Raw genomic sequence first — 17,432 nt, 5'->3', positions numbered from 1 at the left:
GTAAGTACGTGTGATGGGAAGTTGTCAAAAAATTAAATTTGATCAAAGGACAACAGATTTGCCAGTATGTATTATTTCTTACAAGAGTTACATAGTTGAGGAGCAAACAGCTCAGCAAGAATAACATTTTGTGGTCATACAGTGGTGAAATAGTATGCACTGACATTTTATTTGATGAATTTTCCATAGAGATTATAACAGATCCCATTAGAGTACACACATATTCATATTTCAGTTGTTTCTCACTACAGTTAAAGAAATTTTACACCACAGTAACATTTATGCCATGGGTTACAACTTTTGTATCATTAATATCTGAATAACTGATGATATATCAGCTTCTTCTGATTAAAATCAAATCAGTTTTACACTTATGGTGTAAAGATATTATTTCTTTTCCTTTTGCTTGACAGAGAATGATATGTACATTATACAAATTACTGCATTACGAATGTGGAGTTTCACTTTTATGAATTTTGTATGTATTTGATTTTCTTGAACATCTATGAGATAGTATTCTTAAGAAGTATTGTATAAATAAGATCATTTAATACTTAAATTAGAAAAAAGACTGAAATTTTTTGCAACTATTAGATATGGTTTTTGAGTAATTACTATGGCTTGCCAAGCAGTCAATAAAATGGTGAGCTTATCGAGTCGAAATATTACTAAAAAATAATAGCTTTCTACAACCTTTGATACAAGACCATGTGTGGAGAACCATTTCCATATAATAGTAAAGCCAACAAAAAACAAAAACAAAAGGTGTGGCGGAAGAGAGATATAAAAGTGATTATCTAGACAGTAACCCAAATTCAGTTCTACATTTCATATATAACATGCAGCCATCTTATATCTCATTGCAAACTGTCTCATAAAGAATTATATTGCAGTAAAATATCAGACACATCAGTAACAGTGTTTTTGCCCATGTTTTTGTGAATTGTAAATTATGCATTTATCTATGTTTTTAAACAGAAGTTCCAATCATGATACTTGTGTGCATATTTTACTGTCAATGATCTGAAGGTGTCACATACATATATAAGCTCAAATGCGTTTTTAAACATCGACCATGAAGAACTGCTCTTTCCAGAAGATCATTTAAGAGGAAAACATTCATCCCTATATACTTGTGACGCATAAAGCTGATTTGAACACACAGTTTCATACACTAATTGTGAGGAAATAAATATTCTTTTACAAAATTAATGTCTTATTTACAATACTATCTGATGGCTTATAATTTATCCCAGTAGCATTATTTGTCACAGGTAAAGGTCTATCCATGCAATCAACAACATAAACCCTTTGTTTTTTTTCTTAATATTATGTTACTGTTTATGGATGTTGTAGATTTTATGCTTAGCAAAATTCTTTTACTTGTTAATATCTTTTTAGTTAACACACAGAAGTGACAAAGAATGCATATAAGTTCAAAATGCTACACACCGATAAAGCTTCTTGTAATTCAAATATACATTGTGCTTCATGATAGTCTTCACACATTCTGTTTAAATTTTCTTACAGAATATTCAGATATGATCTTTCTCATATAAAAAGAATTTCTAGTACTAAAGCATTTTTTCTCTTAGCTAAGTGTATATTTCATACTTACAGAGTTTGTCACACTACTGTATTACATTCTTTTCTACATCACAGAAATAGTTTGTTAATATATATATATGTGGAAATAATTACTTTTGTGGACAGTAGGAGGTACATAGAGCTGCATTAGAGACATATCTTTTTGATTCCATCAGAACATACAGTGCAGATACCTAAGTTTTTATTTCAGTATCATGTATCCAATTACCTTCTTCAGGAAATGTACCTCTTTTGAGCAAACCTCCATCCAGTTTTCCTCTGTGCCATGTTTATTTTAGCGACTTTCTCTTCATCTGGAAAGAGATAAAGATGCCATGAGTTGAATTACTTCAGGTACTTGTAATGTACAATATCACTTTTCGATGCGTGCTATAATGAGACTACATCAGTGTGATCCTGGAGTGTAGTAGCTGGTGATATAGCTGTAATCAGTTGTACAACATGATATGCCTTTTTGCTATTATAATATTTTGTAACATTGGTAATGTATATTTTTGTCAATATGAGATTATTGGTTTATATTGATTTTGGGGATCCATATTTTTATGTAATGTTTATTTACCTCCTTTTATTACAAGAGAGTATCCAAAACTAATTGATTGTTCAAAACTTAACAAAATACAATCAGTATCTGAAGTAAAATATTCTGCTTAATTAGCATCTGTGAACAAAAATCGATATGTATCTCTGTGAGTTGTTGATGGAAAGTTTTTGTAACTTTGGTTTATGTTTTCTCTGTGTAGCAATAGCTGAGAGCTGGGTGTGAGATGTGATGGAGAGAATCTGAAATGTAACTCATCTCTGATGTACCCTTGTGGGTCATATTGTTAATATTTTATGAAGTGAGAAAAAGTTGTTTTGTGGTTAATCAAATATGATGAATAAGTAAAAAAGTAACTTTATCAGGTTTTTCATTTTAACTAAATTACATTTAACACCTGTTTATGCTGATTTGAGTACAAGACAGAAAGGCATTATTGATGGCTTACTGAATGGAGGAATCATACCACAATACTGACAGCAAGAAGAAGATTAACATTGACTTTTCACGATGAGCAGTGTTAATGAATTAGTTCTTGGACCCATGCCTTGCAATTGATCGTAATCATTTTTTTGTTTGCCAACTGCCAACAGAATTATAACTGTAGTTTTGTTACATCAGTTATTTACTGAATGGAGGAATCATACCACAATACTGACAGCAAGAATCAGTTTGGATTCCGTAGAAATGTTTGACTACGTGAGGCAATACTGACCTTACGACTTATCTTAGAAGAAAGATTAAGGAAAGGCAAACCTACGTTTCTAGCATTTGTAGACTTAGAGAAAGCTTTTGACAATGTTGACTGGAATACTCTCTTTCAAATTCAATTATAGGCAGAACAGGCTTCCATTAGAATGCGAAAACTTTGTCTGCAGAAAACACAGATAATTCGCTTATGAAATTTCCTCTTGCATTTTTTTGTTTCCTGAGTAGAAACAAGGCCGCGGGAGTAGACAACATTCCATTAGAACTACTGATGGCCTTGGGAGAGCCAGTCCTGACAAAACTCTACCATCTGGTGAGCAAGATGTATGAGACAGGCGAAATACCCTCTGACTTCAAAAAGAATATAATAATTTCAATCCCAAAGAAAGCAGGTGTTGACAGATGTGAAAATTACCAAACTATCAGTTTGGTAAGTCACAGCTGCAAAATACTAACGTGAGTTCTTTACAGAGGAATGGAACAACTGGTAGAAGCCGACCTCGGGGATGATCAGTTTGGATTCCGTAGAAATGTTTGAATACCTGAGGCAATACTGACCTTACGACTTATCTTAGAAGAAAGATTACGGAAAGGCAAACCTACGTTTCTAGCATTTGTAGACTTAGAGAAAGCTTTTGAGAATGTTGACTGGAATACTCTCTTTCAAATTCTAAAGGCGGCAGGGGTAAAATACAGGGAGCAAAAGGCTATTTACAATTTGTACAGAAACCAGATGGCAGTTATAAGAGTCGAGGGGCATGCAAGGGAAGCAGCAGTTGGGAGGGAGTGAGACAGGGTTGTAGCCTGTCCCCGATGTTATTCAATCTGTATATTGAGCAAGCAGTAAAGGAAACGAAAGAAAAATTCGGAGTAGGTATTAAAATCCATGGAGAAGAAATAAAAACTTTGAGGTTTGCCGATGACATTGTAATTCTGTCAGAGACAGCGAAGGACTTGGAAGAGCAGTTGAATGGAATGGACAGTGTCTTGAAAGGTGGATATAAGATAAACATCAACAAAAGAAAAACGAGGGCAATGGAATGTGGTCGAATTAAGTCGGGTGATGCTGAGGGAATTAGATGAGGAAATGAGACACTTAAATTAGTAAGGAGTTTTGCTATTTGGGGAGCAAAATAACTGATGATGGTCGAAGTAGAGAAGATATAAAATGTAGACTGGCAATGGCAAGGAACGCGTTTCTGAAGAAGAGAAATTTGTTAACATCGAGTATAGGTTTAAGTGTCAGGAAGTCGTTTCTGAAAGTATTTGTACGGAGTGTAGCCACGTATGGAAGTGAAACATGGACGATAAATAGTTTGGACAAGAAGAGAATAGAAGCTTTCGAAATGTGGTGCTACAGAAGAATGCTGAAGATTAGGTGGGTTGATCACATAACTAATGATGAAGTATTGAACAGAATTGGGGAGAAGAGGAGTATGTGGCACAACTTGACAAAAAGAAGGGGCCAGTTAGTAGGACATGTTCTGAGGCATCAAGGGATCACAAATTTATCATTGGAGGGCAGCGTGGAGGGTAAAAATCGTAGAGGGAGACCAAGAGATGAATACACTAAGCAGGTTCAGAAGGATGTGGGTTGCAGTAAGTACTGGGAGATGAAGAAGCTTGCACAGGGTAGGGTAGCACGGAGATCTGCATCAAACCAGTCTCAGGACTGATGACCACAACAACAACAACAACATGATTTAACAAAATTAATGTCAAAGTAAGAGTCAGCTGTGAGTGGATATTTCAATAAGCAGTTCCGTGGAAGACTTCCTGGATCACATTGACAATACACAGCAGATACCTAACAAGTGTGGCAATGGAATGGATGGTTTCGCAACCCTGGAAATAGTACATTATATTAGAAACCAAAAATGGGAGCGGTGCCATCTTTTCAACAAACCTTCGCTATTGACCCTGATATCAATGTTCAGCTGAGATGGTGTTGTGTACCGGTGAACAAAGTGCTGTTGCCATGAAGGTGTTTTACAAAAATATGGCCGTGTAGCACGTATTTTGTGTTCATTACAATTTGATACATCACACTGAGTGCCATAAACACATGCTGTTGAAGTGTTGGTACAGAACTTTGAGGAAATGGATGGATGTGCAAAATGTGTGCACATCAGAGAATATTACAGGAGTTGAAGAAGCCTTCAGGCAAAGTCCCTCCCATACATCCTGCATACAAGAATGCACTGCAACTTGAAATATCGGCTCACAGTGTACAGGGAATATTGCACGAAGAACTGCAATGCCACCCATAAAATATTCAGATAGTGCAAAAACTTAATCCAGACGACTTCGCTTGGTTTACAACTGAAACATTTTTTGCATTTTGTGACCAGTGTGCTGTTTAGACCAAGCAATTCCACTGAATCTTTATAATGTGATTGTTTTGCATATGAATTTGTTGGTGTAATGTTGTTCTGACTTTTGTTCATGAGCTACAATAAACTAGCGACAGTCCTATAAATATTGGTATGTGTGAAAACTGGTATATAATGTTTAGATTCCTTTCAGCATTCTCTCTACATCATTTGCTTTATTATACACACTGAAAAGTCACCCTGTATGTAGAAATGAAGAAATGCTGCGGAGTCGACGAAAATTAAAATTGTTAGTACTCTGTGAAATTCCGTTTTAGGAATTACATTATCCACTCTTACCAAGAAGATTATTCACATGTCTTGAAAAAACACTGCTTAAAACAATCAACAGTAAAGTCAAGACACATCCTGAGGTTAACATTATGACTGGAACAGTTTGCCCAATTCTGCACTGATCAAGAAAAGGTTTGTGTCACTCTCATCATTTAAATAGTTTTTCTTCTGTTTTTAATCAGTATTTAAATCAGAAACTTCTCTCTTAATACTCTTTTGACTACGGAAAATAGCTGTCTACAATTACCTTTGCAATTGAGGTAAAAGAAAAACACCATCCTGAGTGCAGTTCATTAGAGCATACCACGTTTGCAACTTTGAACAGGACAGGGCAGTTGACAGAGAATCCTGTTATGACTTACTGGCAACCAAAAGATCCAAAAATTGTGGTACTTTTGCAGAGTTTTGCCTGTGACCTACATTCTCTGTGATCTACAACTGGAAGAACTTATATCTTTCTTGCAGAGCATTAAATTTCTTACAATTTGCATTGTTAACACACTGCCTGCCTTGAGACTACCAGGAGCCACAGCTGACCCTCACTTGTGCCTGATGCTGTGTGCCCACCGGCCTGGTGGTGAAACGTCCATCATTGTGCATGCAGCTGTCAACATGTTTAACATTTTTTTACACAGATACAGTCAAAAGATACAGAGCTTCAGAGGAATAACAGAATTCTCAGAGTATCTAAAAAAACTGCAAAAATGCAGGTTTTAGTGTTACAATTTTAATTTTACATTTTTTTTTTTGTGAAAACAAAGTGGTACAGGCTTCTGATGGTCTATGTTTGTCAAATGAAAAGAAGCTACCTCCTCTTCCCCTCCATGCCCTAACAACAGAGTGTTTATTTCTACTGGGGTTGGAGAGTTAGGAGGCCAGATGCTGATGCATGAGCACAATGCACCCTTGTGAAGACCTCCCCACACAGTGGATAACCTCCAGAGGACAGTTGCTTAAATGTAGGCTTGAGCAGCCATATCTCGACAGCCTTGTGGAGAGCATTCCAAGGAATATTCATCCATGTTGCAATGCATAGGGTGGAGCATCATGGTGTCGAATGGTACCAAGAAGCAGATTTTGATTTAAAAGATATGCACTTTCTAACAGTTTAGTTTTATTTTGTTTATTCTTTTGTTTTGTTGCCTTTCATAGTGAAGTTGTTTTTTTCATAAGACTTTTTCTTTCATTCCTTTTCACCCCTGAGTGTTAGCCTGTTTATGTTCACAGGTATGCATGTAGTGCAATTTTTTTGCAATTTTCTTTACAATAAAACAAAGAAAATGTATATTTTTTTGGTTAATAAGTGAAAACAAGTTTCAATTTATTGACTTGTTCTATACCACTGTAATCATTTCATTTAGAATCTGTGCAATGGACATTAAATCATTAATGCATGTGGAAAGTATGTATTCCACAATAAGTTTTTCAGATGCATTCTGCATCTATGAGGACCTCCTCAAGATCAGTCTATGGAACAAATAATGTGTCTGATGTAATTCATGGTAAGACTATTCTGCTGACAGAATGTCTTGTTACCGTACAACAGATAATTTTAACATATCACAAATACTGAAATTCTACAAGCAATCAGTCCTGGTGGTCATTTTCACATAAGCAGTGGTGATGCACTGTGTTAGCAGAATGATTTACCACAATTTGTCACAAGGTTAACCATTGATAAGGCAGTAGCTGATCAGTCAGAATGTGAGGTACCAAATTCCATTGGAGTATTTAAAGTTGTAATTTCGTGACAATTTAGAATAGTATTATCTATCAACATTTACAGCAAGGGTTGCTGAAAACCTATGAGATTGCATCTCAAGGACATGGTTTTTCAGCTTGCTACAGTGTGCACAGTGTAAATGTAAATGGTTCAGAGCCTTCATGAAAGAAGTTTTGTATAGCATGTACTTTTCATTCACAGAATGGTGTCACAATAACTAATGACATCAGGAAGAGGAATTTCATGTTTGGAGTTATGTTTATACTCTGATGAATCAGTTCAGTGTTGGATTTGACAGCGGATAGTTTTTCATTTGGAGAGAGGAGTACAGAATATTAGGATAAATTAACTTTATCCACGGAGCATCACAATATTAAGCAGCTGACTAATGATGAGGGTGGGAATCAGCAACTATAGGTGCACAGACCCTCCCTGTCAGAATATCTTTTAAAAAAATTGCTACCAGATTCCAAGTATAACATAAAAATGGAGGGATCTATCTGAAGTTGAACTGTGAATATGTCAGGGTTAAAATAAATACAACCAGTAACTGTATAAAATTAGCCTTGCTCAATTTATATCTATACTCAAATACTTGGCTGATTCTGGACAAGAATGTTCTACATATACTTGCAGTTACCTGCTGTTGAGACAGCTGAAACTTGCTGGCAATGGGTGTGGTCCAGTAGAAGGAATCTGGCCAGGAACAGAATCAAGCAGTGGGTACCACTGAGCTACAGGCTTTCGTGGGTTGTCAAGCATCTCCAACCAGTGGTCGCGACCAACACCAATAAAGCTTGCACCAATTGCTGTACAACCCATGAGTTCATTTGGTCCAATCCTGTTGGAAAAATAATTAGAATTTTTATATTTTAAATTGACATTGTAAGTGTGATAAAAATGTAAAATATTATGAGTGAGGACACTGATATTGTTCACGATTATATTTGTGATTGTAACTATTAACAAAGATAATAAAATGAACATACACTGCTTAGTCAAGACATTATGACCACCTGTTTAGTACCATGTTGTTCCATTTTTCAAACACAGTGCAACAGAGATTCTGCTTGGTATGGATTCTAAAAGTCCTTTACAAGATTCCAGGAGTATGTGGCACCAGATATCTAAGCACATATCAAGAAATTTGCACAGATTACAGCATGATGGTTTACGGGCGCACAGCTGGTGCTCGATATGTATTCCGATGGGTACAGAGCAGGCACACATTCCGGCCAAGACATCAGTTCACAATAATGCTTCTCAAACCACTGTAGTAGGATTCTGACCTTGCAACAGGACAGTTATCCTGCTGGAAGGTGTCATCACCACAGGTGAAAACTCGAGCACGAAGCATTGCAGATGGTCCACAATAATCTTTATGTAGTTCATGATGCCTTCGATTACCACCATACAGGGTGTCCAAAAAGTCTTTCCCTGATTACATAAATTAATAACTCAGGCTAGAAGTAAGATACAAATATGAAACTTGTGTCAAATTGTTTACAACTATCAAAGTTTTTTTCTGTTTTAGGTTCACAGTACGTAAGTAGTGGATGAGGTACAGTGCCCAAGATGCCATGTTAACCAATCAGGAGAAGGCAGAGTGTGTCCTGTGGTACAATGAGACACGATCACCAAGCACAGTGCAGAGACACTTCCAGACAACATTTGGAAGGAATCCACCTGATGTCAAGAGCATTAAAGCCGGGTATGAGAAGTTCAAGAACACAGGATCGGTTGCTGACCTTCCGAGGTCTGGTCGACCAAGAACCTCAGCAGACAGGGTGGAAGCTGTAAGGTAATCTTTTCTGTGAAGTTCGAAGAAATCGGCGCGCAGGGCCTCACGTGAATTACAGACGTCAGAAAGCTCTCTCCATGACGTTTTATACAAACGTTTATTGTTCCATGCATGCAAAGTGCAAATTGTTCGGGCCTTGTTGCCCAATGGCAGTACATGTCAATATGACTTTGCGGTCGAAACGCTATCACGTATTGAAGACGATGATGGTTATCTCAGACAAATTGCATTTTCTGACGAAGCGACCTTTTTTGTCAGTGGAATAGTGAATCGCCATAATGTGTGCATTTGGGGTTCACAACCCCCTGGCGAGGTCATGGAGTTCACCAGAGGCAGTCCAAAGGTGAACGTTTGGTGCGCACTATTGCACGATCGAATTATCGGGCCATTCTTCTTTGCTGAGGCTGCCATCACATCTGCAGTGTATCTGGACATGTTGCAACTGTATGCTGTGCCTCAGCTGCTTTAGTATCACCCTGATGTCTTGTTTCAACAAGACAGTGCACCGCCTCATTGGGGTTTGGACATCCGTGCCTATCTCGATATGATCTTTCCTGGGTGATGGATTGGTCGTGATGGGCCAACGGTTTGGCCTCCATGCTCTCCTGACATAACCCCATTAGACTTCTTTTTATGGGATTATGCCAAGGACGAGGTCTATCGAACACGTGTACCAGATCTTGAAACCCTGCGGCAACAGATAACCACAGTCGTTGAATCGATCCCTCCAGTGATGTTGGCTAATGTGTGCACGGAAATTGAATATCGCCTAGATGTGCTACATCCTACCAAGGGTGCTCACGTGGAAGTTTACTGATGTATGAAAAAAACTTTGATAATTTGTAAACAATTAGACACCAGTTTCATATTTGTATCTTACTTCTAGCCTGAGTTATCAATTTATGTAATCAGGGAAAGACTTTTCAGACACCCTGTATATCCCATGGATGCACTACTAAATGTACCCCAAAGCATAAAACTACCCTCACTGGCTTGCATCTGTGGCTCAGTGCGTGTTTTGTGCAGCCATTCGCCCGTGTGACGGGGTGTAAGGACACAACCATTGACCTGGTGTTACAAGGAATGCGATTCATTCGACAGGCAATACGTTTCTACTGACCCATAGTGAAAACTCAGTGATGCCGTGCCCACCACAGTCATAACTGATGGTGGCATTGGGTCAACACAGGAGCACATGGGGTCATGTGATGTGGAACTCTAGGTTCAACAATGGCCTTTGAATGTTGTACTCCGAAACACTTGTGCCTGCACCAGTATTGTACTCTGTCTTCAGATCTGCCACAGGTGGCTGCCTATCCTGGATTACATCACTTTGATAAAAGCATGGCTTAATTTCTTATACCTCCCAGGGATTTTCTTTTTAAACTCACTGGAACAAGTCAACATCAGGGAATTAAAATGGTACATGTCTATTAAATCACAACATATCTGTATTTTGAAGATGTATGGTTTGTGTTCATTACATGAATTAAGAGAAACCATCAACATACTTGTGGAGGTGGGTGTCCCTCCATTGTGGTTACGGCGCCAACGTTTGCTGGCCGCTTATGCTACGCATGTTTGTAGCTTGCCCGGGTATCCTAACTATTGTCTTCTATTCCCACAGTCGCACGTCCATCTCCCAGAACGTCGGCCCCGGTCGGGTTGTATGATCGCGGTCCGCATCAGAGAACTTCTCTCCGGGCTTGAGGTTTTCCCTCTTCCACCTCCTTTCCGGGCCCCTCTGCGTACACCCACGTGGTGTGAGCCCCACCCTTGCCTTCGGCTCGAATTGGCACAGGGCCCGAAGGACTCAGTCCTCCCAGAGGCCTTCCGCCGCCGCTCTTATTCCATCCTAGCCATGCATCAGGGCTCTGGCGTTTTTTACACTGACAGTTCGATGGTTGCTGGTCGTGTCAACGTGCTCTAACTCAAGGGGACCATTACGAACAACGATCCTTGCTGGCTGGCTGCAGCGTTTTCACTGCTGAGCTGGTCACCATCTTTCGTGTCCTAGAGTATATCCGCTCCTGCTCAGGTGAGTCCTTCGTTATCTGTAGCGACTCCCTGAGCAGTTTACGAGCTATCGACCAGTGTTTCCCTCGCTCTCGTCTGGTGATGACTGTCCAGGTGTCCCTCCATGCTCTTGCCCGTTGCGGACGCTCTGTGGTATTTGTGTGGACCCCAGGCCATGTTGGGATACCCGGCAATGAACATGTAGACCGCCTGGCGAAAGAGGCCACCAGTAAACCATCTCTGGACATTGGCCTCCTGGAGACTGATTTGCGGGCAGTCTTACGCCGCGCATTTCTCACGCTTTGGGATGCTGAATGGCTCGATCTAACCACATGTAATAAACTCCGTGCTGTCAAGGAGACGATAGCTGTGTGGCGATCATCCATGCGAGCTATTCGCAGGGACTCAGTCGTCCTTTGTCGGCTCGCATTGGACACACCCGGCTGACGCATGGATATTTACTGAGCCGTGGGGACCCGCCTCTCTGTCGCTGCGGGGCGGTTTTGACGTTGGTGCACATTTTATTGTCCTGTCCGCTTTTAGCTGTGCTCAGGCAGAAATTTGCGCTGCCTGATACCCTCCCTGCCGTTTTAACTGAGGAACCTGCTATGGCAGGCTTAGTTTTGCGTTTTATTTGGGCAGGGGGCTTTTATCAACTAATCTAAGTGCTTGTCTTTCTGTTTTGATTCTGGCCTATGGCCTCGGATTTTAGTCTGAATTTTTAGTGTGTTTCTCAGTGGTTGGCTTTTCCTTTTTTGTCTCTATGGTCGGCCAACCACTGTCACACTCTGTGTGATTTTAATTCGTTTTGTCTGATCTCTCTCTGAGTCTTTCTTGTCCTATGTCGTCTGCCGACTTTTCTGTTGTTCGTTTTTTATTCTCTGTGGGTGTTTTTAGTTTTTGGAAAAAGGGACTGATGACCGTAGCAGTCTGGTCCCTTTAACCCCACAAACCATCAACATCAACCGCATTCATGCTTTGAAATAAATACAAAGCCAAGAAGTGCAAATTTGTGCCTGATTGGGACTCGAATCCAGATTTCCTGCTTAACACAAACAGTCGCCTTGACCACCTTGGCTGTCCTGGCACACTTCTCATCTGACCCAAATTCCCATCCTGTTGCATGTAAGTAGCGTCCCTGCCCATTCTCTACCTGGTGGAAACTCTCCCTGGTTCCCACATGACTTTGGACGTAATGTGAGAATGGACAGGGACACTATTTGCATACGACAGAATGGAAATTTGGGTCGGATGGGAAGCTTGCCAGGATAGCCGAGGCAGTCAAGGTGACCGTTTACGTTAAGTGGGGAATCCAGGTTTGAGTCCTGGCCTGGCACAAATTTTCGCTTGCAATGTTTGGATTTATTTCAAAACCCAAATGTGGCTGCTGTTGTTGGTTCCCTTTAATTCATAGTATATGTCAGTAACCTTCGTGTCGACTGTCTTTTGTTTACAACTGCCAGCAACCTCAGCATTCTGTAAGTTGAGTCGGTGTAAGCACAGGCACTGACTCCATGAGTCTGAGGGAGCCCTTGCCCCCCCCCCCCCCCCCCCCCAATAACTTAAGAAAATTAATAGTTATATTATGCTTTGTAAAATCACAAAATTATGTTGGAATTTTTTATTTTCCTTGTTTGACGATACTTACCTTTCAAAATACATAACAGTAATGAGTTAAAACAAATAATCATTAAGGTAGTAAGCAAAAAAATGGTTCAAATGGCTCTGAGCACTATGGGACTTAACATCTGAGGTCATCAGTCCCCTAGAACTTAAACCTAACTAACCTAAGGACATCACACACATCCATGCCCGAGGCAGGATTCGAACCTGCGACCGTAGTGGTCACGCAGTTCAGACTGAAGCGCCTAGAACCGCTTGGCCACACTGGCTGGCGGTAGTAAGCAGGTTAACTGAAAACGAGTGGTGTACATCATGATAGTGTTACGGTGCTGTGGGCACACTTAGAATTTGTCTCGGGGCGCGAACCTTCGGGTAAAGTCTGGTGCCGCAGCCACAGAGACATCGAGGACTGGAGCAGAAGCGCCTGGAATCCTCCGCCTTGCGTCGCCTTGATGCTTTGGGACATTATGACGCTGCGGCTATATAAAGCCTACCCTGCTGTCACAGTCATTCAGTGTGGGTAGTTTCATTCAGTGCATGCTGCAGACGTGTTTAGTGTTCCGACTTTAGTGTCTAGTGGACTATTTTACATGACTATATTTTATTCGTTTACTTTACGCTCTTAGTGTATTGTGAATTAAGTTTTTATTGGATAAATTTGTTACCAAAAAGTCGCACTTGGAAGTTGATGATACTGCAAGTCAACCTCCAACAATTACTGTGTTGTCAATTGATTCGTTGTTTTCAGGCGAGAACAGTTCACAGCCGAAACCTGGACAATCTGGTATGGGAAGATCATTTCAGAAGTGTTGGTTGATCAAATATACATGGCTAGAATATGAAGCATCTACCGAAAAAGTTTTTTTGCAAAACCTGCAAAGAGGCAGATGCTAAAAATCTATTACAATTTTCTTAAAAGGAAGAAGATGCATTTAATTCCGTAGGGTTTTCTAACTGAAAAAGGGCTTTGGAAAAATTTCATCTTCATGAAAATATGCTTACCAGTATGCATAAAGAAGGTGTTCTGAAACCAGATTTTATTGCTAACCGAAGTGTGGCCTCTCAATTGAATGAACAGTTAGATAGTGATATGAAGAAAGGCCGTTTAGCTCTTGAGACAATTTTTACTACCGTGCAATTTCTATGCCGACAAGGACTAGCAATTAGAGGGCACTAAGATATAAACTCAAATTCTTTTCAATTGTTGGAATTCCGAAAGAATGACTTACCTGAGTTTAAAGATTGGTTAGGGCTTTTGGGGGTATAAATGGACGTCGCACGATATTCAAAACGAGATCATTTATCTACTAGGAAAGTCCGTGTTGAGAAAGGTATTGGCTTCAGTCAAGAAGACCGACCATTTTTCTATTATGGTTGACGAAACAAATGATTCTTCGATTCACAAACATGTGTCATTTTGTATTCTTACTGTCGATGATTCCATAATCTTCAACGAAGACGTTATTGGCTTATACGAGACCCCCAACACTGAATCACAAACTCTGTTTAGTATTTTAAAAGATGTTTTTGCTCATCTCGATTTGTCAATGGATAACTTAAGAGGACAGTGCTGTGATGGTGCCTCGAATATGAGACGTAAGTTCAAAGGACTAAATAAGTTAGTTTTGGATATACAACCAAAAGCACGTTATGTGCCTTGCACTGCTCACGCGTCAGACTTACGACACTTCCTGTGGCTAGATATGAATCTGAGCGTCATGCAAAGTCTTGGCTAGCAAAGGGGTTATTATCGTGCAATTGATACACAGACAGAAAAGAAGCGTTAAAGTGTATAATGAAGATAATATTGTGTTATGAAGATGTTTTTCTTATTTCAGCTTAGGCTGTTTGTTTTTGATTGATTGTGTTTGAAATAATTTGTTCTTTCTTTGTTGAGCTTCTGAAGTAGGAATTCAGTTAAAAGTACGAGCTTAGTCAAAACTAACTACAAATATACGAGTGGTCACCACAACTGACTGGTCACATGACACTGACTTTCGTCAGAATTCAATAACAGATGTTTATCGTTTTAAGTTAATATGCTATGCTGAAAGCGTAATAAAATTTAAAGGGAAATCATCATTTGATTGTTGAAAATTTTCCAGCTCCAGGCTGCATATGTTTGGAACATAAGCCTCGTCATGTAGTCCTATTTTGCCACCGTCTTTCTGTGTCTCTCTGGTCCAGTCCTCGCCTCTGTTTTCTACACACTCCACATCTTTCAATCATCTGTCCCTTAAGTCGTCCTCTTGGTCGTTCCCTTCGCATCTTCTCGAGAATCCTCTTGCTTTCCATTCTCTTTACCATCTTAGTCTCGATGTTTTCATCCTGCTCTGCAAAGTTTTCTCTTTCATTGTTTCCCTTACCCTTGCATTCCTCATCCTGTCTCCCTTTGTTACTCCTATCCTACTTCTGAGGGACATATTTAAATATTTAGACAATATTGTTTAATTTGGTTACAGGGAAATAATCAGTAGCTGTAGAACGAAAGAAAAGGAGCAGCAAGTGGAAACGTTCTTACAAGGGAAGTGTCTCGGCTTGAACAGGAATTAGGTGTTTCAACTCTACTTAGAAGCCGTACGTACCACTGAGACTAGGATGGTGGAACAATTCCATTGGTTTACTCGTAATTTTCGACTATCGTACTTTGAAAATGTACATGAGGCTCCTCAACAAAATACATGAAACAGCATGCAGAATCACAATAGTCACATTTGGCGAAAGCAGTATCTGGACAGTCCTTACAATCTCATTCTTCAAACGCCACTTGAATCACATTTCTGAATTCAGCAACATGTGCGGAAGTATTGTACGCAGCCGCTTGCCAGGAATACTGAAGCATAAGCTGATACACTGGAGCAGACAGCTGGTTATGAGTAACAGAGTGCATTTTCATTACGAAAATTCTGTTTCCTAATTTAGTGTCGAAATCACTGTAGAGAATCCTTACAGAGTCTGTTATAATTCTTACACATATTTTGTAATGCCCGACGAGATATACATCCAAAGCCTGTACGTATTTTATTGAATTTCCGCCGAATGATCATGCATTCAGTGTCTTTACCCGCAAATGAATCATTTACTACAGTTTTGTCCTTGTGAGTACTCCCAGAATCACAAAGTATTATAGACTTCTGGTTATTTGCGACATTAACAACATTCACGAAAAGGGATATCAAATGGTCTTTTGACGTGTTTCCCCACATTTGCTAGCCTCCAAATTTATATATTTCGTGGACGATTGTCTTCAGTAGGTTTTTTAACTTTCGGACTGAAAGTTTCTTCCAGAAGACAAATATTCAGTTCTTTTGTTTGGTCTCCACTCATTGAAAGTCCATTATCTATTGTATAACTATGGATTGTATTGTGTGGAGATTGGACCAAGGCAGCTGTTGATTTCCCTCCATTTCTAGAAAACGTCGTACCAGAAGACAGTTTATAATTAAATCCACTATGATCAGTGGTCCAAATAAAGTGTCGCTGTATCTGGAAACATGCGGTTTTCTGGTTTACTTCTTCGACAAAATGCATCCCAGACTGGCTAATATCTTGCTCTTCCTGTATATCTCTGGCTGTCATGAAAGTAGTGGTGTTTTTAGGGCACATTCTGTATTATTTATTGATATGTGCTATGAAAGCTGCAGAATATTTAGACTTTTGTGCCCAGTTTCTGTGTTTTTTTTTTTTTTTGTATTGCCCAAAATTTTAGGTGCCAGTAATGGATACACTTTATTTCATCACATACTATGTCAAATTGGGACAGAACGTATTTTTTTATCTCCAGTTGTTTGATTGCCTTGTTTCCTCGAAATGGATGTCTTTTTTTCTCTCCACATAATAAAATGTTACTTTGATGTTCAGTGTGTTTTTTATAGATGGATATCTCTTCAACAACGACCGGTAGGTCGCAGTTTTACGTGGAGGTGTGTGATAATCATCATAAAAACGTTCAAGACCTTCTTCCGAAAATCCTGTTAAAATACTAAAAGTGTTTGGATTTCTTTTCTGGTGAACGTTCAAATCAGCAGAACTGTTAGCTTCTTTTTGATGAGTACTGTTTCCGCCGCTGCCGCTAGCCCTAGAATCTTGGGCTCTTATTAGTCGCGTTATCGTCTATAAAGCTATTTTCTTCGTCCACTATCCTATCCGTTGTAACTTCAGTTGAGCACTCAAATGAATATTCATGTTTCTGAATAATCATATTCTCCACAAACTTTGCGTCAGTGTCATCATTCTGTCGTATACCGTCTTTCGTTGGATAACGCCTTCTTAACTTGGATGCCACGATATTTAAAACGTTACAAATATTAATGGTTTCGTTCATTTCTGCTGTACCTGTCTGATAATGCAGTATCCGCTAAAAACGTAGACACTACTTTTTTGTTTCAAACAAAAATATCTTACGACGATCCCCAGATATTTCCTGATGGTTACATGTGTTGATTCATCTAGCAATAAACTGTATTTTTGGTCACCTATGTATGTATGTCAGTTAAGAATTCGTTCTTGAAATGATGTGCTAGAATATAGTTTATTTGCTCTGTGCATTTGGTTCTACGTAATTTTATGTCGTTTGTCGACTTCGAATCCTTAAAGCAGTTTTTACACACATCAGTCAAGTGACCGATGTTGGAAATTGAGCTATATTCAGCAATGTACAAAGCTAAAGTACACTAAGCTCTTGCACAAGAATTGCGTTTCCACTGGGACTGGTCACATGTCAATTGCTTATTTTGAGAAATCAGT

At 39.4% G+C, this 17,432-nt stretch overlaps 1 protein-coding gene across 1 annotated transcript in view; it reads right to left on the bottom strand.

The window, feature by feature from the left end:
• Nucleotides 1–1,693: 1,693 nt before the first annotated feature.
• Nucleotides 1,694–17,432, bottom strand: part of LOC126413122 (synaptotagmin-10-like) — a 605,847-nt gene continuing 590,108 nt past the window's right edge. The window contains exons 9-10 of the mRNA XM_050083014.1: nucleotides 7,887–8,087; nucleotides 1,694–1,901 (exon numbers count right to left, since the gene is read on the bottom strand). Coding sequence (XP_049938971.1) covers nucleotides 1,898–1,901; nucleotides 7,887–8,087 — 205 coding nt within the window. The 3' untranslated portion in view covers nucleotides 1,694–1,897. The remainder of the gene's footprint in view (nucleotides 1,902–7,886; nucleotides 8,088–17,432) is intronic.

This window comes from Schistocerca serialis, chromosome 7 (genome assembly GCF_023864345.2).
Source record: "Schistocerca serialis cubense isolate TAMUIC-IGC-003099 chromosome 7, iqSchSeri2.2, whole genome shotgun sequence".
NCBI lineage: Eukaryota > Metazoa > Arthropoda > Insecta > Orthoptera > Acrididae > Schistocerca > Schistocerca serialis.
This window is presented reverse-complemented; position numbering and strand designations above follow the sequence as displayed.